Consider the following 24,828-nt stretch of genomic DNA (forward strand, 5'->3'; position numbering starts at 1 on the left):
CCAGTTTTGGCATAATGGCAAAAAATATATATTCACAATGATTTCAAAAGACTATCGAAATATTCTTTTTTTCCCCAACCACATCTTTGTGAGGCCAGATTTTCTGTATATACTTCAATCAAAGTGTCACTACATGAACAGGAAAGAAGATATAAAAATCCAATTTTCAACTATTAAACCAAATATGAAGGGATTTGCAGAAATGAAAAATAATGTGATTCCTCTTGTTCATTTTTTTAAAATTTAGGAATATATAGTGATTTTTTGTTAAAACACGTCATGTTAATATGTATAGGTTTATTATAAGTATTTTTAAGCAAAAAATATTTTAACAGTTAACTTTATTTATTTATTTTTAGAGAGAGGAGAAGGGAGGGAGAAAAGGAGAGAAACATTGATGTGTGAGAGAAACATCCATCAGCTGCCTCTTGCCTGCCCCCAACACAGGACTTGGCCCGAAACCCAGGCATGTGCCCTGACTGGGAATCGAACCGGCAACCCTTTGGTTCACACAGGCAGGCACTCAATTCACTGCACCACACCAGCCAGGGTTTTATCAGTTAATTTTATATGGTAAATATGAATACCTAAACCTATGTAAACTACAGGTTTTTGAGATCTTAAATAATTTTTTAAGAACATAAAAAGGTTCTGGGACCAAAAACTATAAGAATCACTATTCTAAGTAGTTCTCCAAACTTGGGCTGCTCTCCTTTGATTATTCACAGGAAGACAGTGCTTAGGAGAAATGTCTACAATAGAAAATAGTCCTGGCTGGCGTAGCTCAGTGGATTGAGTACAGGCCTGCGAACCACACGATCGCAGTTCAATTCCCAGTCAGGACACATGCCTGGGTTGCAGGCCAGTTCCCAGCAGGAGACTCACGAGAGGCAACCATACATTGATGTTTCTCTCCTTCTCCCCTTCCCTTCCCCTCTAAAGATAAATAAATAAAAATCTTTAAAAAAAAAAAGAATATGGTCACTTCCCAGTCGGGTTAGGCAGAAGAACATTGTAAGGAAGGATCTCTTCAGGAGCTAGAGTTAGCACTGTGATAGTTCATTCTCACAGTAAAAAGTAAGTCTAAAAGTAAGTCTAATAAGAGTGGGAGCACTGAATTCAAGAAAAGCAGGCCAAAGACCTTTTTGGAAGGATGGGCTGCAAGTCTGGGTCAAGGAAAAATAAAAACGGAAACTCCATTTGCCTAGGAATTGTTTGCTCTTGATCTGTGTGTCTCTGTAAATAGATTAGGGAGAACCTGTCTGTCCTTACCTGATCAAAGAAGACGAAAGGTCTCACAGTTCTGCTCAAGAGAGCATTAAAAAAGCATTAGAATATTCCATTTCTGGAATGGTACCACAGTCAGCTTCCAACATTCAGCTCTGAGGTTGATGTGGGAACCCCTCTGTTGTCTGTCTCCTTTCCAATCAACGCGTGGACAAAACCAGCCCTTGGGTTTTAGGACCTTCCAGAGTCTCACCTTCAGTTTGAGGGTAGAAAGTGATGTATGTATCTAAAAGCTGTCAGGCTCTGAACTTTTTTTTGAACTGAGAGAGAGAGATCAGTCAATTAGTTGTTTCATTTATTTATGCATTCATTGGTTGGCCCTCTGACCAGGGGTCGAACCTCAGCATACGGGGAGGACACTCTAACCAACGGAACTATCCAGCCAGGGCTAGCAGGCTCTGACTTTAATAAAGAATAAAAGCCATGAGAAATCATCTGACCCATTTCAGCCTCTTGTCCTGAAATTTCCCTCTCACTGTGATAAAAAGAGTATAGGTATGATCTAACTCAAAAGGGGCTTGTTGTCCAGGAGGAAGGGGAAAGAATAGGGACCAATTCCAGCTTTAGACAGGACAGTTTCTGAACGTAGGAGACAGACCATCACCAATGAGGTCAGAGCAATCGCACTTCAGTCCTTTTGATCATTGCAGATGCTTCCCTAGCACCACCTTCTAGATCCACGCCAGCCACTTGGTCACAAATTACCATTTATCTTCCCCAAGACTTCTCATATGTGAAGAGAGTCAAGAATGATAATTTACCCAAACCCTGGAGTCAGCCTGCCTGCATCTGATTCTGTTGTAACCACCTGGACAGATGACTCCATCTCTCAAGGCCTCAGTTTTCTTCTCTGTAAAATGGGGAGAGTGATGGTGCCCACTTCATAAGATAATGGGTATAAAGCACTTAACACCAAACTTGTCGTGTACTAAATGACAAATAAACCTAAGTTATTATTAGGGACATTCTTTACTCCAAATTCTCCTCTGTGAGCAATGCTTTTTGTTATTTCTCAACATAACTCCTTTCTTCCGAGGTTCTCCTTCCTTATATCCCTGAGTCATCATCACTAGGATGCTGGGTTTCTGAAACATCATCCCTTTTCACTGCTCTCTAGGGCTCCCTCTCCTGACTGCTTAGCTCTCGTGGGGCCCCAGGCCCTAAATTCCGTGACTGGGAGGGTCCCTCGGGTCTTGGTCACCTGTCTTGGAGAAATGTCCCCAGTCCCCTTGAAGGCCAACTAAGAGGCCGCAACAACACAGCACACCACCAAATTCTGAGACACGCCCCAGCCCCAAAGTGGGAGGGATGCCAGGGCGGGGCCTTGACCAGAGGTGAGAAGGAGACGGGGGCGGGGCCTCGCTCCCACGGGAGGAGGAGGCTAGTGGGAGGAGATGAGAGCGGGCAACACCCCAAAGTGAGCGTGCTGGGGGCGGGGCCACGCCCCGAGGCAGACGTGAGGCCCGGGGCTGGTCGCTCCCGGGAGCCATGGGAGCCTAGAGGATGTGCCAGCCGCCTGTGCTGGCGGCGGCGGCGTGCGCAGTCGCCCCCCCTCCTGCACCCCCTGCGTGAGGCAGTGCAGGGGTTAAGGCCACCGGCGCCACCTGGGCGCCGCTGAGGAGACCCGCAAGCTGGCGAATCCAGCGCGGGCGCAGTGAACAGGTGCCCGCGCGTCGGGTGCCGGCAAGGGGCGGGGACAGGGGGCGCGGCCGGAAGCCCAGGGCGGGGTGTGGTGGCCCGGTGAGCGGGAGGGAGGCAGGAAGGAGCTCGCCAGGCTGTGCAGCGCGCAATGTGGAGCCGCCGCTTCGGCGCCAGCAGCCGCCGCCGCAGCAGCTGCTGCTGGGGCTGCAGCCGAACGGAGGGACATGGAGCGCGGCTGCACAGAGCGGCCGCCGGCAGCAGCAGCGAGCGTCGAAGCAACAGCGGAGCACAGCCCGCCCCGTGAAGCGCTGCCCGGCCGGCGGTGGCAGCGGCAGCAGCAGCAGCGGCAACAGGGCGGCTGATAACCCGGCGGCGGCGTCGTCCCTCCCCGAAACCTCACCTCCCGCTCTGCGGCCCCTCAGTCTTCCCTTTCTCAGCCGAAATTTCCGTTGCCACCAGCTCCTCCGCTGCGCACAGCGAGCAGTTGAGCAGGGGGCGGGGGAGGGGACGCGTGCCGCCGGCGTGGGGGAGGGGTGGGCCGGCACGCGCCGCGCCCAGGGCTCGCGGGGACCCGGGGGGCGCGTGCCGCGGCGCGAGGCGAGGCGAAGCGCGGGGCGGTGCGGCGGGGCCCCTCCCCCCTGCAGCCTGGCGCGCGCCGGCCGGGCCGCACAGCTGCGGGCTCCGCGCGTGCGGGCCATGTCCGCCTTCTGCCTGGGCTTGGCCGGCCCCACTTCAGCACCCGCTGAGCCGGACAGCGCCTGCTGCATGGAGCTGCCCACCGCGGCCACGGATGCAGTCGGGAGTCCAGCTGCCACCGCCCTGGTCTCCTTCCCCGGGGGCCCCGGGGATCTGGAACTGGCGTTAGAGGAGGAGCTGGCGCTGCTGGCTGCCGGAGAACGGCCGTCCGACCCTGGGGAGCAGCCTCTGGCCGAGCCCGGGCCTCCGGCGGAGGGAGCCGGACTGCAGTCGCCGCCTGCCCAGGACCCCGAGCTGCTGTCGGTGATCCGGCAGAAGGAGAAAGATCTGGTGTTGGCGGCCCGGCTGGGCAAGGCGCTGCTCGAGAGGAACCAGGACATGAGCCGGCAGTACGAACAGATGCACAAGGAGCTGACAGACAAACTGGAGGTGAGGATGTCCCCCCTGGGATGGGTGGCAAGTTGGGGGAGCCCAGGCACCCGCTAGGCTCTGGGCAGCTTCAGGAATCACTCATCCACCCCACCGCACTCCACCCCTTCCTTGCTCACCCACCTCACAGGAAACCACCTGGAAGGGTGGGGGTAGGTTGGAGCGTTTGGGATTATAGAACCAGGGCACCCATTGAACACATCCGACTTTCCCACCCTGTTTCCAACAAACGGGTCCATGCGCAGCTCCAGCCACTGTGGGCCATTCCATATATGTACTGTACACAGTATCTAAAATAGCGCTTACAGTATGACTAATTTATACAGCACTGAGGTGATGTCTGCACACAGAGAAATGAGAAAGGAGGAGCATTTGAAATATGCTTCAGGTTTTCAGAGTACTTAATCCCTAATCAGGGTGTTAGCCTACAGCTTTCCAGTCTGGGTGTTAAGGCCTCCAGATGCCCTTGTCTTAACTTCCTGGCAGCTCAGAGTTGTGGGAAACAAGTGCCCTTAGAGGAGCTTTATATAGCTTTCACATTCTCGGGGATTAGGAAATGGGGCTCCGCTGCAGTCAGGCAACGCCGGGCTCAGCATATAACGGTTAGTAGTGGTTTTAATTTGGACCTCAGGATTTGTGTGCCTTTAAACAGTCCTTTTCCGTGTCTGGGTCTCACAGATTGGATGTGCAGTTGGACAAATAGAACCATATTGCTTCAGCTATTGTTATAAATACCTCTCGAAGGAGCTGTAAGATTCCTGCCATTTCTTGCCCTTACCTAGAAAAGGGCCTTGAAAGTGTGTGGGACACCAGCATTTCTCAAAATTAGATTTTAAAAGGGGAGGCATCTATGGCAGTGGAGCTTATCTTTTCTGCCTGTGCATTTACTATTGTTCACCACTTTGATTGCGACTAGTTGTTTTTTTCTAATTAGTTGCAAGAGAAATAGCACAGTCGTGAATAAGGTCTGAAATTGACCCTCGTCTGGTTCCGTAACATTGCCGCTGGCTGAACAGTTGCGATGTAGATTCCGAAACTTTTCTATAACAGTATTTAAGTATGTCTGTAGTCCAACAGCATATCCAGACTAAATCAGGGAGAAAAAAGGAAACCAGTGAGTGCCCTGCGGTTCAGTTGGCCTGTTAACTAGGTCTGCCAGGCGATGAACTCCTGAGATACCTCTCTGAAAAGTGGTTTGTGAAACCTATAGGGAGTCTGCCAAAAAGCAGCCCAGTGAATTGAATTGTTGAATTTGCACTTGAAGTAGAGGTCTGCAAATAAAAGGGTTGCCTTTTTTTTTAAAGAGATTTGATTACATGGCTCTATATAGAAGTACTGCTGCGGAGATTTATACTTGATTTGGAATTCCTTCACTGAGGGACTTGATTGAAGAGACAGCAGACTTGAAAGGACCGGCATATCAGTCAGTGTGATCGGTGGTAGATTTCAGAGTAATCCCGAGTGTGCAGTGACACGCATCCTGGGTTCCGTGTGGAGCCTTTATACATTTCTTCAACAAAGGAAGAAAGATTTCAAAATTCAGAAAGGTTATATTGTAAAAGGATAAATTACTTTTGACTCTCTAAAATAAAGCTCTTGTACTATTGTTTTAAAAATCTTCACTCCTCTGCAGGTCAGCATATGAACTCTAGTGTTGAAAGTTTATTTTAAGTCTCGGTTGCACGACAGTGTGAATGTACTTAACACTACTGAACACTTCAAAATTAAGATGGTAGATTTTATTTTAGGTACACTGTACTCCCCCCTTATCTGAAGAGATGTTCTAAGACCCCCCAGTGGATGCCTGAAACCACAGATAGTACTGAACCTTGTATCTACTATGTTTTTTTTTATATACATAAATACCTAGGATAAAGTTTCAATTCTAAATTAGGCAGAGTAAGAGATTAACAACAACTAATAACAAAACAGAACAATTAATTCGACGACTTTTGCCTTTTTACTTAGAGTAAACTCTTTCCAGCTTCTCTGGCGTTTCCTCATTGCCAGCATCACTACTCCTGAGCTTTGTGCCATTGCTGAGTAAAATAAGGGTTATTTGCACCCAAGCACCGCAGTACTGAGACAGTCGATCTGATAACCCAGAGGGCTGCTGAGTGACTAACTGCAGGGAGTGTATAATACTCTGGACAATGGGATGATTCACTTCCCCGGCAGGACAGAGTGGGAGGGTGAGAGGTTCATCATGCTACTCGATCGGCGCAAAATTTAAAACTTGTCCGTTGTTTATTTCTGGAATTTTCCGTTTAATATTTTTGGACGAAGGTTCACCGTGGGTGACTGAAACTGTGGAATGCAAAACCGCAGATAAGGGCAGAGTGCTATACTTTACCACAATTTTAAAAATAACAATTTTTAAAAGTTCATTTTTTAAAAAGCCAAACGATGAGCATTACTGAAGCTGAGTGATAGAGAGTTCGGCTATACTATTTCTTCTATTAAAAAATCACCATTAAAAACGTTTAAAAATCACCATTAAAAATGTTCAGTTTTTTTAAACTACACATACATTTAAAAATATAAAGATGTTGTCATTAGTTGCTTGTTAATTCTTTTAGTGTTAATATGAGAGTGACAAACCTAATTAACAGGGGCCTATTTCACTTGACACCTGCAAGTGAATTTTCCCCACTGTATATTTTTTTAAGCAGCCTAGATTTTAGAGTGTCTGCTTAGACGAACACTTTCTAAAGTTTAACACAGCCACTCTGCTATAATTTCAATTAAATGAAACATTTAGAGGTAGAGATCCAAATGCTTTTTTCTTACCTAAAAAGCATTTGTAATTTTCCACAAACTGCCACACAGTGGAGTTACTTTTTTTTAAAGATTTTATTTATTTATTTATCTATCTTTAGAGGGGAAGGAGAGAGGGAGAGAAACATCAATGTATGGTTGCCTTTCGTCCATCCCCTGCTGGGAGTTGGCCTGCAACCCAGGCATGTGCCCTGAGTGGGAATCGAACCGCGATCCTCTGGTTCGCAGGCCCTCGCTCAATCCACTGAGCTACACCAGCCCGGGCCTGGGGTCACTTTTTTTCACAGGCTGGTTTTGAAAGAAAAACGGTGGATTCTGGGAGAATGTTGGCTTGACCATTAAATAATGAGACTGGCTTGTTTGGGTCCCACATACTTCCTTACTACTTTGAAATTGGCACCTTTCTAACTTCAGGGCCACTTTCAGGATTGTTTCTACCTATTCAGTGGTTCATATTGACTTCCTCTCCAGTTGTGTGTACCAAATCCAAAGTTTTGTTTTGTCATTTAAAACAAAGTATTTGATCTTGCGCTGCTCTCTTATTGATGGCACACTCATTAACATTTTTAATGGTTTAAAGGTTAACAGACATTTTTTAGCTATACTATTATCCCTTAGAGTTAAAATAAAGATTCAGATGAACTTGAAAGGCTAATGCTTTGGTCATTTTTCCATCCTTAAATTATCTACCCTGTATTTTATTGACTCAATCAAATTTTCATATGCTTCAAGTTCTAAAGGCACTTTTAAAATGTATTTCTTTGCATCTACAATTAGCCCATTTGCTTTTAGCCAACTAGATCCTTAGGGTTCCTCCCCACTGGAATATGAACTGTGATAGTCACTTGCATTTACACACTTTTTTCTTCAGAGATTAAATGTTTGGTTTTTTAATGGGATCCCCTCCTTTTTCATTCCAAGATCCCCCCTTATTTCATTCCAGTTGAGAGTCAGTTATCCCTTACTGCAGAGGTGGTCTTTCCCCTCAAATACTTCCCCCTCCCCTAGGCCAAGTCTCATGATTCTAGTACTTTTTTTTTTAAGAGGGCAAAACAAGTAAGATGAAAATGATTACTTAATGGGATTCAGTAGTAGATTTAGGGAAGCAAACCTAGGGGTCCTTATTTGCCTTCAGTGCTTGGTCCACTTAAAAAAAATAGTATTTTTTTCTTTGTATTTTTCAAGAACCATATCCTGGACTTGAGAGAATAGTGTTGCTTTTTCAGTCCTTTGCAGAAATCCATTTCTATGACAACTAATTTTAGGTAGGCTAATGATAACTAGCTTTCATTTCTTTGGAGTTTTAAATAAACTTCTTTTTTTTTAATGGTTTTAGAGTTTCAAAAAAATTGGAAAGATGGGACAGAGAGTTTCCATGTGCCTTGTATGCTATGTCCTCTATTATTAACATCTTACATTAGTATGGTACACTTGCTTCCATTAAGAAATGAATACTGAGCCCTGGCTGGTGTAGCTCAGTGGATTGAGCACGGACCTGTGAACCAAAGGATCGCGGTTCGATTCCCAGTCAGGGCACATGCTTGGGTTGCAGGCCAGCTCCCAGCGGGGGACACACAAGAGGCAACCACACATTGATATTTCTCTCCCTCTCTCCTTCCCTTCCCCTCTAAAGATAAATAAAATCTTTTAACAAAAGAAAGAAATGAATACTGATATGTTATTATTAATAAAGTCCTTAGTTTATTTAGATTTCCTTAGCCTTTACCTAATGTCTTTTTCTCTTCTAGGATTCCATCCAGGATACCACACTACGTTTATTGATAGTTTTCATATCTATTTAGTCTCTTCTTTGCTGTGACAGTTTCTTAGACTTTTCTTGTTTTGGTGATCTTAATAGTTTGGATACATTTTCCCTCTTTTTCTCTTTATTGAACTATAATTATTATATATAACATCATATTAGTTTCAGGTATAGATATTAACTTCCAAGATACCGCATAGTCCCAAGAAACAAAGAATAGTATGAGCTCTACACTTGCTGATAATTCCACCTAGAATTTACTGGTTAATTTAGCTCTTAATTAGAAATATAATTCTAGGAGAAACCTTTCTCTTTTTTTCAGAGTAGATAAAAGGCTATAGTCTGTATGTTTATTAATAGGAAGGTCTTGATTTTTTTCCAAGTGTTGGGAAACCTGAATTAAGAAATTTGTCACATGTCCAAAGAAATAGGACAGAGTAGATTGATCAGCACCACCTGTCCCCAGCTCCTCCTCCCAAGTGGACTGGATTGTTTTAGTTGCTTGGTTGGGCTGTTCACCAACAGCTGTTTGCTGAGTATTTTTAAGGCTCTCTGTTCTTTTAGAACACAAGCCTAATTTATCTGGCCTCTCAGTAACACTGTGATTATTGAGTTCTTGCTGTTGCCTTCTGCTCAATATTTTTCATTTTGGAAAAGCGCAGTAAAACCAAGAATCACAATTTTAGGATTGCAGTTAGCATGTGTTTCTGAGTTTCATCTTTCCAAAGTGTCTAAAACACTCTCGTTTTGGAATTTTAGCAATGTGAGGGCAGCTTAGATAAAGCAGAAAGTTCTCATGCTGATAAGTGGAAGCCCCTCCCTTGCCACTCTTTTTTCCACATGCTCCAGACTGAGGCTGTATAATGTCACACTGTAACTATAATGTGACTTTTTCAACAAGCGTACTAGAGTGGCTATGTCCAAATGAGTTATTCCCTGAAAGTGGTCAATTGGGGTGGCTGTATATTTATTTCAGTAGTGATTAACTATCTTTGTTAATGTGCTCAGAATTTGAATTTTGGATCCCTGTTTTTATCTTTCGGCACATTACTTGGACTGCTCTGTCATGGTAAACTTTTACTTTGGGGGTAAATTCGACTTACAGAAACATTCCCAAGTCACCCAGAGCAAAGTAAGGGGAATAAGATGCCAGGATGAAATGAGATCATCTCTTTTTTAGACGCATCTCAGAGGTGAAGTAATGGGACTGATTTTCTTGTATACTTATGCACTGGCCCTTGAGGCAATCTAAAGGAGGCATCCCATAAAGTACTTGTGTGGGGGCAATTTTTCCTGCAAGTCCCCCTGTCTGCCACAGATGAAGATGATTTACCATGACATGATCTGCTTGGGGAGAAGAGGTGGCCAATCTCTCGGAGGAGAAAGACCAAGAATCTCTTCTTCAACGGCTTTTATTAGGTTATAATACACAGGAATACAGGTAAAGCTCAATCAGTGTCAGGCGGCAAGGATCAAACAGTAGATAACATTTCAAAGAAATCTGAGGGCTTAGTCTGAGTCAGTGTCTGTCAGGTAAGGGGGTTGCAAAAACTTTGGGAGACACTCATTTCTTGCTCAGACCCTTATCATATGACTGAAAGCACTCTCAGCAAAAGCAGGCTTCACAGGACTTTAGGAACTCTTTCTTATGCCCAGTCACCCCGGATCCTGCCATAGCTGGTAAAGGGCTGCACCGCCTTCCCCATCGTAGGTTTTAGGCTTAAGTGGATTAGAGTCAGGAAGTGCTTCTCCCAGATGGAAATGGGGACTCAGGCTATGTCAGAATAGCCAGGGGCTGAGGGTCCATCACTCCCTCTTTGCTGCGGCCCCCTTGAGTCCTTCCTTGAGGGCCTCCCAAGTGATCGTGCCTGGCTTAGGTTGCCCCTCCTCGGAGGGGTCTTACCTGTCTCTGACTAACTGACCAAGCGCTGGGGGCAGGGGATGAAGCAGAAGCAGCGCTGCTGCCAGAGGCAAGCTTTGTGTCCTTAGCGGCTCGCATTCCGGAGGTCGCTCACTCAGCCTTAGCCCTGGGGGGCAGTTACAAGTCCTGAAACCGGGCAGTGCGGTTCCCAACATGCTTGAAAAGTTAGATCTTGGGTAGACTATGAGCATAGCTCCCCAAGGTGAAGAGATGAGGACTCTGAAGAAGGTTCACATTTCCTCTTCGACTGTGGAAGTCATTTCATGCTTCGTATCAGCCTCAGTGCATCAGGATTTCCTGTAGAACTTGGACGGGTGGGTGCCCAGGCCCCATCCCATTCTTAACTGAATCACAATCTTTGGAATTGGGGTTCTGGTTGGTGTATTTTGGACAGTTAGACCAGAGCTTTTCTGAGAGCACCAGAAGTTGAGGACCATTGCATTAACTTGCATTTCATATATTCCTTTAGGTGTAGGCTTGGCTTTTTGGTACATACTATGCTTTTAAGTAGGAGAACATACTCGCCTCTGAAAAGAGGCATTCATATTTATCCCATAGGAACAAAAAGATGTTCTTATTTTCTTCAATCCAAAAGAATCCTTTTCACCCTGGCTGGTGTAGCTCAGTGGATTGAGTGTGGGCCTGCGGACCAGAGGATCATGGTTCGATTCCCAGTCAGGGCACATGCCTGGGTTGCAGGCTGGTTCCCTGCAGGCCAACTCCCAGCAGTGGACACACGAAAGGCAACCATACATGGATGTTTCTCTCCCTCTCTCCTTCCTCTCTAAAGATAAATAAATAAATAAAATCTTTAAAAAAAAAAAAAAGAATCCTTTTCTGTTGAACTGCTACTTCAAAACCATTTACACTTTCCCTGCATACCATTCGTCATATACAACTTATTACTCGTATCAGCCTCTTCCAGTAGAATAAAAACACCATATAGGCAAGCACTGTGTCTGTTTTCTTTTTCTCTCATTACTGTGTTCCCCAGCACAGTGGCTGGTCCATAGCAGACACTCAAGAATGAATGAGTGGATCAGAAGTAAATGTGCAAGGCTAATAGGCCATGATTTAAAGTAGGCCTGAGCCTGAACCTGCCTTAATGATTTTGAAATACAGTGCTATATACAGCAACACATGTTTATCGAGTTGTGATTTAGAGCACTAAACAGAGTCAGGTAGCTTAGACACAAACCCCAGCTCTGTTACTTAACTGGTATTGACCTTAAACTTGTTCTGTTGCCTCGTTTATAAGAAAAGATAGTTAATCTGAAGGATCTCTGGAGTTCTTTCTGTCTCTGAGGAGTCATTGGTCATATTTTGCTTGCTTGTTTGTTTTGTTGTTTAGATTCCTGTTAACGGTGATATCATATGGTATTTGTCTTTCACCGCCTGGCTTATTTCGCTCAGCATAATGCTTTCCAGTTCCATCCATGATGTTGCAAAGGGTAGTAGTTCCTTCTTCCTTTCTGCAGCATAGAGTTCCATTGTGTAAATGTACCATAGCTTTTTGATCCAGTCATTGACCGATGGGCATCTAGGTTGCTTCCAACTCTTGGCTATCGTAAATTGTGCTGCTATGAACATCGGGGTGCATAGGTTCTTTTAGATTGGTGTTTCAGGGTTCTTAGGATATACTCCTAATAGTGGAATTGCTGGGTCAAAAGGCACGTTCATTTTTAGCTTTCTTAGAAAATTCCATACTATTTTCCATAGGGGTTGTACCAGTCTGCAATCCCACCAACAGTGAACTAGGGTCGCTTAAGGGGTCATTTTAAATTGTTTAAATATATACTTCACCAATTAATTAGACAATAAATTTCTAGTGAATTCCTAAGTCTAGGAATGCCCAAGGCCAAGAATAAACGTGATATTAAGTATTTCCTATAGGAATGGCAATCTCTTTAGGAAGCCAACTCCTTTTCTATTCTGGAAGGAGGGAATGTTTTCATCGCCGTGAAATGGACTTTTCCTAAGTGGCAGTGTTCGGTTGTGATGACTAACTGGGGGAAAGAAAAGTTAGGAGAGTGTGCAAAGAGAAAAATGAAAGGCTGTGGAGTTTTTAACGTTTTTAAATCCTTTTCCCTTCTGCCCAGCACTTAGAACAAGAGAAACATGAACTAAGAAGACGATTTGAGAACCGAGAAGGAGAGTGGGAAGGGCGAGTCTCAGAGCTGGAGAGTGACGTGAGACAGCTTCAGGATGAGTTGGAGAGGCAGCAGGTCCATCTTCGGGAGGCAGATCGAGAAAAAACGCGAGCTGTCCAGGAACTATCTGAACAGAACCAGAGGTTATTGGACCAACTCAGCAGGGTGAGTCATCCGTTAAGAATTAATGGCATAAAATACTAAAAGTTGAAACAGAGCTTCTTTGTAACGTCAGTCATGTGTAGTAATTTCCATGTTCGTTGCTTTTGGTGTTGTATCAACAGCTTAAGTATTTCTCACCTACAAGGACTTCAGCTGTGCCAAACCTCCAGGCAGAAGGCAAGACCCCTTGCCTGTCATTAGTCAGCTGTGAGGCTTTAACAGTCACTTCACTTGGGAGTTTTCCCTTTTTAAAATGAAAGATTTCTGACATTCCTTATAGCTCTCAAAGTCTATGATTCCTTCACCTAGAGAAAGTCTGTCACTAATAAATTGTGTTAATGCATTTGGTTCAAATATTAAACAGTGCCATCTATAAACTGAAAAGCTTAGGGAAAACTTCTAGAGCAAATAATTTTTATTGATATTACATTTGTGAATGTACTTCATATTATTTAAATATTAAGGGACGTATGTGTATATGTATATGTATCTAAAACTTACTCTCTGTATTTCCACATTAAGTAAAAATGCTTTACTTGTACCTTTACAGGGTGGTGTCATGAAAGCGTTAATTAGTTAACCAAGGTCAAGACTGTAAAATCGCTGTAAAGAAAGAGTTTGAGGGCTGAATAGGTGGAAATCTAATTTAAATACAGAACATAGCTTTTTAACAAATGCAGGAATGTTGTTAATGCCCCGGTCTCTGAATCCACTCACTTTAAGTTAAGAGCTGGATTTTCCATTGCACCTCAGTCCTTCTTGTGTGTTGAAAATAAAACTAACTCTTTAGTTACCAGAGGAAAAAAGAGCTTGTACTCTGATCTCACCCCTAAGCACGAATATTCTAATGAGACCACTGCTCTTGTCTGCATGGTTAGTGCTTGGCGCTTAGATCTTCGGGAAACGCTGAACTATTTACTAGGGCAGCGAATGGTCCATTCTTGGTGCTTCCACTAATTCAGTGGTTAACACTCTACGAAGTTATTTCACTAGTCTGTGTCATAGTTGCTTCCATGAGTACTCTGAGGCTGGTTAGAGCCTTCATGCCTCCCAAGGAAATGTGAAGTGAATGCCACTGCCAGAGAGGGGAAGGGGGGCAGGTAGAGAAGGTGAGGAAGGGAAGAAGGAAGAAAAGGAGGGAGAGAGATGCATTCATGTCAGAGTGTGTATGAGGTGAGAATTCAGGTGATCCCAAGATCTTACCTGCAGGTTTCCTGTCCGGGGAATCAGATCACCATTTGAATGGCTGGAAAGGAAGAGTTTAAACAATTCTTCAAGAAGTCACTTACAGGGCTAGGTCGGTAACAGCAATTCCGAGCCAGTTCTAAAACCATTTTCAGCAACTGGGAAGGGAATCGTGGACCTTGTAGAATTGTATAGGTTTTCCACTCCTCTCTCATTATTCACGAAGGATTAACCAGGTAGGCCTGGCCACACTGATTTATTGGTTCAAAAATAATTATTTCATACCTTTTCTGAGCGAGTGTTTCTTACGGAGACTTAAAGGAATACAACAAACCAGAAAATCAAAGGGGACATTATTTCTTGACGTCTGAGTTCACGTCACAAAAGAACTCTGCTTCCTTTCTGAAGGATGGGTAGCTAAGAGAGGTGAAGGGAGAAAGCAAACATGAGCGCAAGGCAGCGAAAAAACCCAAGTGGGGAATTCAGGTGCATGTGGAATCTTGACTCTGCTTCTCGTTAGCTGGGTGACCTTGCTTGTGCCTCCCTTTCCTTGTCCCTGAAACGGCAGTAAAAATTCGTACCTCGTGCAAGTACCGTTGACGTGAAAATAAGATACCGTGTTTATGTTACGCAGTATATTGAGGGTAAGGATTTGTTTCCGTGCTGATGCTTGTTCTGCTAAAGCAGTGTCTTTAGAGTTGAGGTTCCTTTGCCTAACTTCTCTGTAGAAAGTCCTGATAAGCTGCTCCCAGAAGGATATCGGGGGATAGCATTTCCGCCAGATCTAGGTTCTTCTTCTTGCTGGCCTTGAATGTAGGCCCTTGATGAGTTTAGTGCCTTTTTTTTCCCTTTCTCTCTTTAAGCAGGACAGTTCCCTGGTGTTTCCATCAGCAGCCAGTCTAGATTGCGTTATATTTTCATTTTATTAACTGGGTATTCAGGAACTGGAGTTGAGTGGTACTTTGAAGTGAATTAGGATTCTCTTAGGACCAGAAAACAACCAGCAGAAGTTAATAGAAAGAAGGCCATGCTTTTCTTAAAGTATATGGAATGTGTTTTTATAAGCACGAAATATATAAGATCTAAAAGGTAGTACAATATTTCTGTGGTGCTTTTGTCCAGAGTATTTTTAAATATATTTCCTCTGCTTTCATGGTTTCTAAGGTTCTTTGGGGGTGAAGAAGCTGTACAAAATATTTATTTAATAATAGTTCTGTTGAGATATAATTCACATACCATAACATTTTCTTTCTTTTTCTGTATTTATTTATTTATGCCTTTTAAACGTGTACAATTCAGTGGTTTGTAGTATATTTACAGAGTTGTGCTCACCATTATCTAATTATAGAATATTTTACCTCCCCCCAAAAGAAACCCTGTCCCTATTAGCAGCCACTCCCCCATTTCTGCCAACCCTCTACCCCGTGTCCTCATAACCACTGTCCTACTGTCTGTACGGGTTTGCCTATTCTGGACATTTCCTGTAAATGGAATCATCCACGTGCGATCCTCTGTGACTGGCTCCTCTCCCTTACAGGGATGTCCAAACCACGGTACGCGGGCTGCATGTAGCCCAGGATGGCTGTGAATGCAGCCCAGCACAAAATCGTAAATTTACTTAAGACATTACGAGATCTTTTTGTGATTACGTGTCACAGTATATTTATGTGTGGCCCAAGACAACTCTTCTTCCACTGTGGCCCACAGATGCCCAAAGTTTGGATACCCCTGCCTTAGCATGATGTTCCCAAGGTTCATCCACATAGTAGCAAGTATTAGTACTTCATCTGCTTCTATGACCGAAGAGTATTCCATCGAGTGGGTATAACACGTTTGGTTTATTTATTCATTACTTGATGGACCTGTGGGTTGTTCTTACTTTTGGGCTGCCATAGACATTCACGTACAATTTGTTGTGTGACTGAGATTCTTTTCAGCTCCAAAATGGGGGGCTATGAGCATATGTATCCCACGTGCTTTTGTGTCCTCATTATGGTAAAGAAAGGGAGAGGTACTGTTCTGATTTTACAGCTGGGAAAACTTGGGGGACAGAAAGATACCTGACTTGATTAAGGATCTTCCAATTTAAGATTGATTCGAGTTCCTTGCCTCAATTTCAAATTTCTGAGGCAGCAATTAAGATCACAGGCTTTGGAGCCAGACAACCCTGGGACCAAACACAGACTCTATTATTTACTAGCTGGATGGATGGATGGAAAAGGTTTTTTTTTAACCTTTTTTAACCTTCGTTTCCTCCTCCATGTAATGGAACAATTATGTTATTGCTAGTACCTGATAGTGTTATGAGAACTAAGTGAGATAATGTATGTACAGCTCTGAACACAATATCTAGCATATCATAAGCGTTCAATGAATGGTAGCTATTGTGATAATTATCATGTCCTCCTCATCATGTAGATGGGATTTCTACATATGTTAAACATTGATTCTCTAACCTGAGAGTGGAAGAATCTGAAATGTCCCCAGCACATATCAGTGTGTAAAAATGTTTTGTTTAGTAGCTCAGTCTCTGTGCAGAAATGCTTGTATAAATGATTCTCCGAGGAGTTGGGTTTATTCTGTTGCACCTCTTATCCCCTGGACACTGCTCTGTATACACCAGGGATTCTTTATCCCAGCTCATTTGCTTGTTTGTTCAAAATGCACTCTTGTGAGTCTTGTTTTATGGAACTTGGGCTGACATATTTGGAGAAACAATAATTTGCTTTCTAAGTTAGAAAGCGACACCATGATGGCACTGACCGTGGGTTTCAATAGGGCACGTTAGACACTTACTATCCTGGCTGCATCGGAAGTGGAACGAGTACCGTGGGTCTTGCCTTCAGAGAGTGGAGAGGAGAGACGTGGTTATGGTTGTTGTCTAAGGAGATTGTACACACAGGCGCACACACACACAGGTCGTAAATGTGAACACTTTTCCTTTTTTCTTTTTAAACAAAATGGTTTTGTTAGTTTTTCACTTACTATATCTTGGGCCAGTTTTATATATATATGTATATATTTTTTTAAATTTTATTTATTTATCTTTAGAGGGGAAGGAGAGAGGGAGAGAAACATCAATGTATGGTTGCCTTTCCTGCGTCCCCTGCTGGGAGTTGGCCTGCAGGGAACCAGCCTGCAACCCAGGCATGTGCCCTGACTGGGAATCGAACCGCAATCGTGTGGTTCCCAGGCCTGTGCTCAATCCACTGAGCTACACCAGCCAGGGCCAGTTTTATATTTTTAATGATTGTATATTCCATGTGCCCATGGATACTGTAACCGTAGTTAGTGTGACCACTTCCTATGGAAGAGCATGTGCATCGGTTGCCGCGTCTTAGTGTTGCAGTCACTGCTGCGACAAACGTCCTGTCCGTACATCTTTGCACTTTTACGTTAGCACTTCTCTAGGATGGAGTCCTCGAAGTGGGATGGCTAGGTCAAAAGGTTTGTACATTTGAATTTTTAATAGATATTACCATATTCTCCAAAATATTTTGATAGTCTGTACTTTCCCTAACATTTATCTTTATTTAAGGCTGAAAAACCTATCATTCTGCATGCATAAGTGGTAAAATTATAAAGGAAACTCAAGTGATTCCATCACGAAAGTCAGGATAATGGTTACTGAGGAGTATGTATGGGGGCGTGGGGGGGGTGTTGTCATGGAATGATGCTTGGGGAGGAGGCTTTGGGGATGGGCTACTCCTTGACCTTGCTAGTGATTACATGGACTTATATAGTTTATAACCATAAATAGATCCATTTGTGGTTATATTAGGTATGAGAAACCGTTATAATAGATAAACCCTACAATCTCAATGGCTTTACATAATAGAAGTTTATTTCTCATTCCCATAAAGTCAAAACAGTATTTCTGTTAAAATATGAGGGGGAAAAATAGCTTCATATTTTAAAGGAAAGAACAAATTAAATTACAAATAATTTCCATTACAATTATTTGTTACACAGTACATTTATGTTGTATTTGTATTTATATATGTTTTTTTTGCAATAAAAAAGAAAAACATCAGTCATTTATTAAATGAATATTGATAATGTGCACCTACTATGTATGAAAGCACCATTCTGAATAATAGAACTACTTCAGTGAACAAGATAAATTTCCTGTCCCAAAATAATTCAGGAGGTTTGACAGTAGAGAAGGAACTACATAAATAATATAAATCAGGTAGTGATATGTATTATGAATGAAATAAAGCCAAGTAAGAGGGGGAAAGTGGTAGCTGAAGAGACAACTTGATTTTTTAAAGTGAATCTTTTTTTTTAACGCTCACCCAAGGATATGTTTTAATTGATTTTAGAAGGGGGGAGAGAAACATTGATTGGTTGCCCCCCCTTATGCACCCCAACTAGGGATCGAACCCAAACCCACACGTTAGGCGTGTGCCAAGTTCTTTCCTTTAAAATATGGAGCTATTCCCCCCCCCTCATATTTTAACAGAAATACTGTTTGGACTTTCTCATGGGAATGAGAAATATACTTCTATTATGTAAAGCCATTGAGATTTTAGGGTTTATCTATTATAATGGTTTTATCATACTTAATATAACCATGAATGGATCTACTTTACCCCAAGGCAATCTGAAAATATAACCACTTTTTACAAAATTTGGGGGATGATGCTAAATCAAGTTATAGCTTGAAAGAAATTTACCCAAATCAGTGATTACCAGAGGTATTACCTGAGTACAAAAAGGCCAACAGCTTCTCTGCTTAGTACAAAATGGTGCGCATGTATTTAAAAAAAGGTGGTACTGTTACAACTGTGTCTGCCATTCTAGTGAAAATGGGTGGAATCATAGCAATCACCCACTCCAAGGCCTTCAGAAAATTGAAGCCCAGAAAAGGAGAGTCCAGGATTCTTTCTTACAGTGTTATGGCTGAGAACCGCTAGCTGTTTACCAACCCACTACTCCCTGAGTACAGAACTGCACTACACTTCCCAGTCTCTCCTGTATCGGAGTGAAGAAGCCCTGTAACCAAGCCCTAACCAGTGAGTGAGTAGAAGCTATATGCACCATTTCCAGACATGGCCCACAGAAACCCTCCAGGCTCGATCCCTTCTAGCTGTGACCTTGGAAGCCATCTGTTGGAGGTGGCAGAATCACAAGATGGAGATGGCTGGGTCACCGAATCATTGCCTGAATTGAGGGCCACCTGCCAGTCAGGAATGCCAGTTTTCCTCTGTGAAGCTAGTAAGATTTGGGGATTTATCTGTTAACAGAAACATAAGTATTAATTAATAAATACTGTAGTAATGTGTAACTAGGGTGAGCCCTCTACAAATAGTGAACACTACTTCTTTGTTTTTTTTTTCTTAATCGGTGTTATATTATTTACTCCTAAAGAAATGGCTTTAGTTCTCAGAAAGAACCCCACTGGAGGTAGGCAGAGGACTCGGACTGCAGACTTGGCCAGTCACTTCACTTCTCTGAGTCTCAGCTTCCTTACTATTTATTAGTGGATTAGTGATTTGCAAATCATTTTTATATATATCTGAAAAACCATATTTCCCAATAAAATATTAAACAGAACTGCAATATCTGAAACATAGGACTGCTCAGGTTGAAATGGAAACAGGGAAGGGGACACAAATCCACCAGCTCAGTGTCTCTTTCAGCTCTTCCTTGCAGCCGTTCCTAAGGCAGCTCTTGGAGACCTGTGGCTCCTCAGAACATAGTTTAAGAACTACTGATCTAGCCCTGGCTGGTGTAGCTCAGTGGATTGAGCTTGGGCCTGTGAACCACAGGATTGTGGTTCGATTCCCAGTCAGGGCACATGCCTGGGTTGCAGGCCAGGTCCCAGCAGGGGACTCACGAGAGGCAACCATACATTGATATTTCTCTCCTTCTCTCCTTCTCTCCTTCCCTTCCCCTTTAAAGATAAATAAATAAAATATTTTTAAAAAAAGAACTACTGATCTAAACCAGCCACTTTCCAAATAGGTGGGGTATTTTTTTGACAGCACAGTCCTTTTCCATATGAAATCTTATAGAAGCCTCAATAAACAGATACAGATAAAGGTAATATTTTGTCAAGTATTTTATGTGTTTTTATTTTTCACTTTTTTTAATAAAAAATTTTAAAAGATTTTATTTATCTTTAGAGGGGAAGGGAAGGAGAGAGGGAGAGAAATATCAATGTACAGTTGCCTCTTGTGCGTCCCCTGCTGGGAACTGGCCTGCAACCCAGGCATGTGCCCTGACTGGGAATCGAACTGCGGTTGTTTGGTTTGCAGGCCCGGGCTCAATCCACTGAGCTACATCAGCCAGGCCTATTTTTCACTTTTAAAACAACACAAATTTATTATCTTACTATTTTATAGGCCAGAAGTCCAACATGCTGTCACTGGGTGAAAATCAAGGAGCAAGGTTGTAGCCCTTCTGGGGGCTTTAGGGGAGGACCTGCTTCTCTGCACTTCCAGCTTTTTTTTTAAAGATGTTATTTATTCACTTTTATTTATTTATTTATTTATTTTAAATATTTTATTTATTTATCTTTAGAGGGGAAGGGAAGGAGAGAGGAAGGAAACATCAATGTATGGTTGCTTCTGGTGCATCCCCTGCAGGGAACTGACCCCTGCCGGAAACTGGCCTGCAACCCAAGCATGTGCCCTGACTGGGAATCGAACCTCGATCGTCTGGTTCACAGGCCCGCGCTCAATCCACTGAGCTACGCCAGCCAGGGCTTTATTCACTTTTAGAGCAAGTGGAACAGAGGGAGAAAATGAGGGAGAGCAACATCCATGTGCAAGAGAATCATGAACTGATTGTCTCTCCCATGCCCCCCAATCAGGTCTGCAAACCAGGCATGTGCCCTAACAGGGATTTGAACCAGCAGCCTTTCAGTTTGCAGGCCAGCACTCAATCCACTGAGCCACACCAGCCGGGGCTAAGTATTTTATAAATTTAAGTGTATAAAATTTATAAGAACAGTGAGGCCTTTTCAAAACAATTCGAAGTTGGAGGATAAGGATAACAGTGGCAGCTTTACTCAGTACTGATGTATTTGTGATTTTAAAGTAATGAAACAAATTTTATTCACCCAGTGAAGTAGTTATAAACACCACCAGTTTTTACACAGCTCAGCTTCCAACGGCATCATACTCTCTAGTTAACAGAGAAGGCAAGAAAGGCTGTAGGCGAGTGTCTCTAGAACGCAGCACGTGCTGAGGCACTGGTGGTCTCTCATCTGTTAAATGTGGCATCTGTCTCAAGAGAGTGCATGGTATCTATTTGGGTAATGGTTCTTCAAAGTATTATATTTAAAACCCCCCACAAATTTGAACAGCCTCTAAAAAGCAAATATTTTATAAACATCTGGCCCAGCCAGACTAGAAGTTCTTGTTCAGTTCTTACAATGACATAGCATTGGATTATTTTCCTGGACTCCAGGGAAGAACAGTGAAGATTCTATCAGAGTCAGAAACATTACCTGTTTTTCTGCTGATCATGCTTACTCACTGAATACACATATTTTATTTTTCAAGGCAACTAGGACTATCTATGGGTTAACCTACATGGGTAACGAAAGAAAACAGTTTGCTGCCAATTTTTTTTTTCCTGCCAGTAAACTACAACCTTCCTATTACCTGCAACCCATTTGCCAGGTACAGAATTTGGAGGCCCCACCTCACATCCAACAGAGGCAGCACATTTACCTCTGTTTTTGCCACTCCACCACCCAGGTACAGAATTTGGAGGCCCCACCTCACATCCAACAGAGGCAGCACATTTACCTCTGTTTTTGCCACTCCACCACAGTATACTAAGCTGTCTTCAGCAATTGAGGGTATCCAGATTTCAATATCAAAAAACAAAACGAAATGCAATGAAAACAGAGAAAGTTGACTGCCATTGTATTAAGTCAGAGCTAACAGCAGTCATAAGATCTACGCCCATAGTCATTCATTGGAATCCTAGGTCTTGTAACTCCCCAAATTTGGATTTAATGTGCTAGAACCTTAGGCTCTCTTCTTTTGAAAAAGATAATCAGAAATGCATACAGTTGTAACTAACACAACCAACCTGAAGACTCCCGAATCAGGTATGGTTCTCGCTGGGAAAATAATTAAGAACAGGCTCAAATAATCAAGACAGGATCTACCAATAAAAACACCCAGTTGCCAAAAGGATAAGCAATTACCACCCTAATGTATTTAACCTATTAATTAGCAATAATACCAATCTGGGAAAAAACTGAAATACCGTTTCCAAAGAGGAGAGCTCCCATCTGCAGAAGCCCCTTTTCTGTTCTCTCTAAAGTGATTCTCTCAACAAATCGTTTGCAGTCCTTTGAGCACACCTTTGATATAACAAACTGCTAAACGTGAATCCCAAACCTCTGGACTCATTTTACTCAGTGACTCTGAAGTTCAGGGGCACCCAAACAATGCCCAGCCAGTTATCACCTAAAAAATAAGCCAGTGGATGGAAATACTTCTGAGGAGGTTTTTATTTCTGACTGATGACAACCCACCCTTGAAAATACACAGAAAACCAATCTTCAAACCAGTGTAAGGCCTTGGGTGTTCTCACTTAAATTTCTGATCTTCAGTTTCCTTATCTGTCAAATAAAGAGTAATTACCACTACTTCTGGCATAGAGTGGTAACGAGATGAGAGGAGGTCCCATATATGAACATCCTTTGGAGATTTAAATTGTTTTTGTATAATCGGGAAGTAATCTTAGTTTTCATTACTTCTTCCAAGGAAAGCCTACCAACTGCCATGTCTTTTCTATAACACATCTGTAAATGAATCAGACTGTAAGAAAAAAAAACGTAATGGAATCCCCACCCCAAAAGGGGACAAAAGCCCATTTCGCAATTAAAACTACTTTTGATCAGCAACTGTTGTTCAGTGTAAATTGTCCTAGAAACAAAAATGACTGCGTGTCACCCACCGGAGGCGGGGAGTCTGTGACATTACTGGCCACTATTGTAAAGCCTTCCGCCCTGAGAAGGAAACCTGGAGAAAACATGCTTCAGGCATTGTACCAGAGGCAGAGCTCTTAATTCCAAGTAAGCTGTTTAAAGAACAAGGATCTGTTTATACTCCAGAGGAAAATTGGTCTTTTCAGGGAGGATTAGCTGCAGCTAGTATGCACACCGTATTTTCTATGTTTGGAAAAGACATTGGAGGCAGGTTGAAGCCTAGAGCTCCAAACAGGCAGGAAAGGAAATAGCTGTTTGCACCAGCTTCCTCCTACACATGTCACTGCACAGGCAACAGCTCAGAAGAGTGGCCCTTCTAGGAGCTGACAGTGCAGGGCGGGTAAAAGGGGGACGTCGGGGCTCACAGAACCCCTGTCGAGCGTAGGGGTCTGCCTAGGAGGCGCGGAAGTAGGCACTCGTCTGAACACAGCGTCAGGGACTCGGAATGAGTCAGTTCTTGGGTGGCAACTTGGCATAAGGTACGAGAACGGAGTCTCAGGTACTGAAAGAGCTCAGATAGGAAGTTGAACTCAAAATTGCACTTCCCTACAACAGAATTCTTATTGTGCTATTTGTGTGAAACTAACATGGATGTTTAAAGGGGAGCTGAAATTTAACAGTTCAAAAACAATTATTCAATTTTATATCCCAGCCTGTCCGCTTCTTGAGAATCTTTGGTTTCTCAAGCTAATGATGCCAGTATTCTTCCAGTATCTTGAGACAAAAATCTGAGTCATTTTTTACTTTTCTTTCCTTAACTCTTTTTCATATCCATCCATTCCATTAACAAGTCTTACTGGTTCGACCGTCAAAACATACATCCAATCTAATCATTCTCACCACTTCCATAATCAAAGCTACCATCAATTCTCCCTTTGCAGAGTCACTTTGTCACTAATCCCCATTATTCCACCCCTGGCCCCGGTACTCCATTCTCCCACGGCTAGAGTGATCTTTTAAAAAGCTATCAATCAGGTCACGAGGTTCTCCTACCAAAAACCACATCACTGGCTTCACCACATACTAATCTGGCCCCTCACAACTTCCCCGCCCTGCCCCTGACCTCATTCTCCTACACTCTTCCCAAGCTGACTACATCCCAGTCACATCAGCCTACTTTTCATTCTTTCCTCTTAGCCTGGAACACTCTTTCACTCCTTTTTATCGATCAAGTGCCTGCTCAGACTTTGCCTCTTCAAAAGTTCCTTCTTGACACCGCTGTCAAAAACCAAGTGGTCTCTCCCTGGCTGGGTAGCCCCGCTGTTTGGAGCGTCATCTCATATGCCCAAAGGTTGCGGGTTTGACCATGGAGAACTTAAGTCCTCACTTCTGCCTTATGCTCTGTCACTTCCTGACCTTTAATAAATCCTCACCGTGGGTCTCAGTTTCTGTGTCAGTAAAACACGGGACTGAACTGGAGAGTAGATGGTTCCTCCACTCTCTGAATGTTCACATGCATATGCATAATCTCTGTTAAAAAGGGAATTCTTAAGGGGATGTTCTCACACTGTGTGGTGTATTGTGATCCTGATAGCTCTGTAATGTTAAATGTATTTATCCGCGCAGAACATATTTATCCATCTCCGGGACCAGGGGCAGCTTCTCCTCTCGCCAAAATTCTGTCTAATGAGAAATAGAGAAAGGCTGAGGTGATTGGTGCTACAGCAAGATGTATTTTCCATTTCAGTCTTGACACATCAGGTACTTTCCCTGAACCCAACTGATGATGTGGGCAGTGAGGTGTTTACGTGCTTTTCCTGTTTAAAATTGTACAGCATAATACTCAGGTGTTACGAGGCTGACATCCCAACTCTCCACAAGTAAGTCAGATTTTCCACATTGCCCCCAGCATTATTAG

General features: G+C 43.2%; 1 protein-coding gene across 5 annotated transcripts in view; it reads left to right on the forward strand.

Annotated features, from left to right (window-relative positions):
- The first annotated feature begins 3,489 nt into the window (after positions 1-3,489).
- The window catches only part of BICDL1 (BICD family like cargo adaptor 1), an 85,119-nt gene continuing 63,780 nt past the window's right edge, over positions 3,490-24,828 (forward strand). For 2 of the 5 annotated variants that reach the window (XM_037052233.1, XM_037052231.1), the window contains exons 1-2: positions 3,496-4,053; positions 12,614-12,829. In XM_037052233.1, coding sequence (XP_036908128.1) covers positions 3,625-4,053; positions 12,614-12,829 — 645 coding nt within the window. In that variant the 5' untranslated portion in view covers positions 3,496-3,624. Of the gene's footprint in view, positions 4,054-12,613; positions 12,830-24,828 lie in introns of all 5 variants that reach the window. The other 3 variants (XM_037052232.1, XM_037052230.1, XM_037052234.1) reach the window with 3 other exon arrangements.

Source organism: Sturnira hondurensis, unplaced genomic scaffold (assembly GCF_014824575.4).
Source record: "Sturnira hondurensis isolate 20B ecotype Veracruz unplaced genomic scaffold, ASM1482457v3 Scaffold0007406, whole genome shotgun sequence".
NCBI lineage: Eukaryota > Metazoa > Chordata > Mammalia > Chiroptera > Phyllostomidae > Sturnira > Sturnira hondurensis.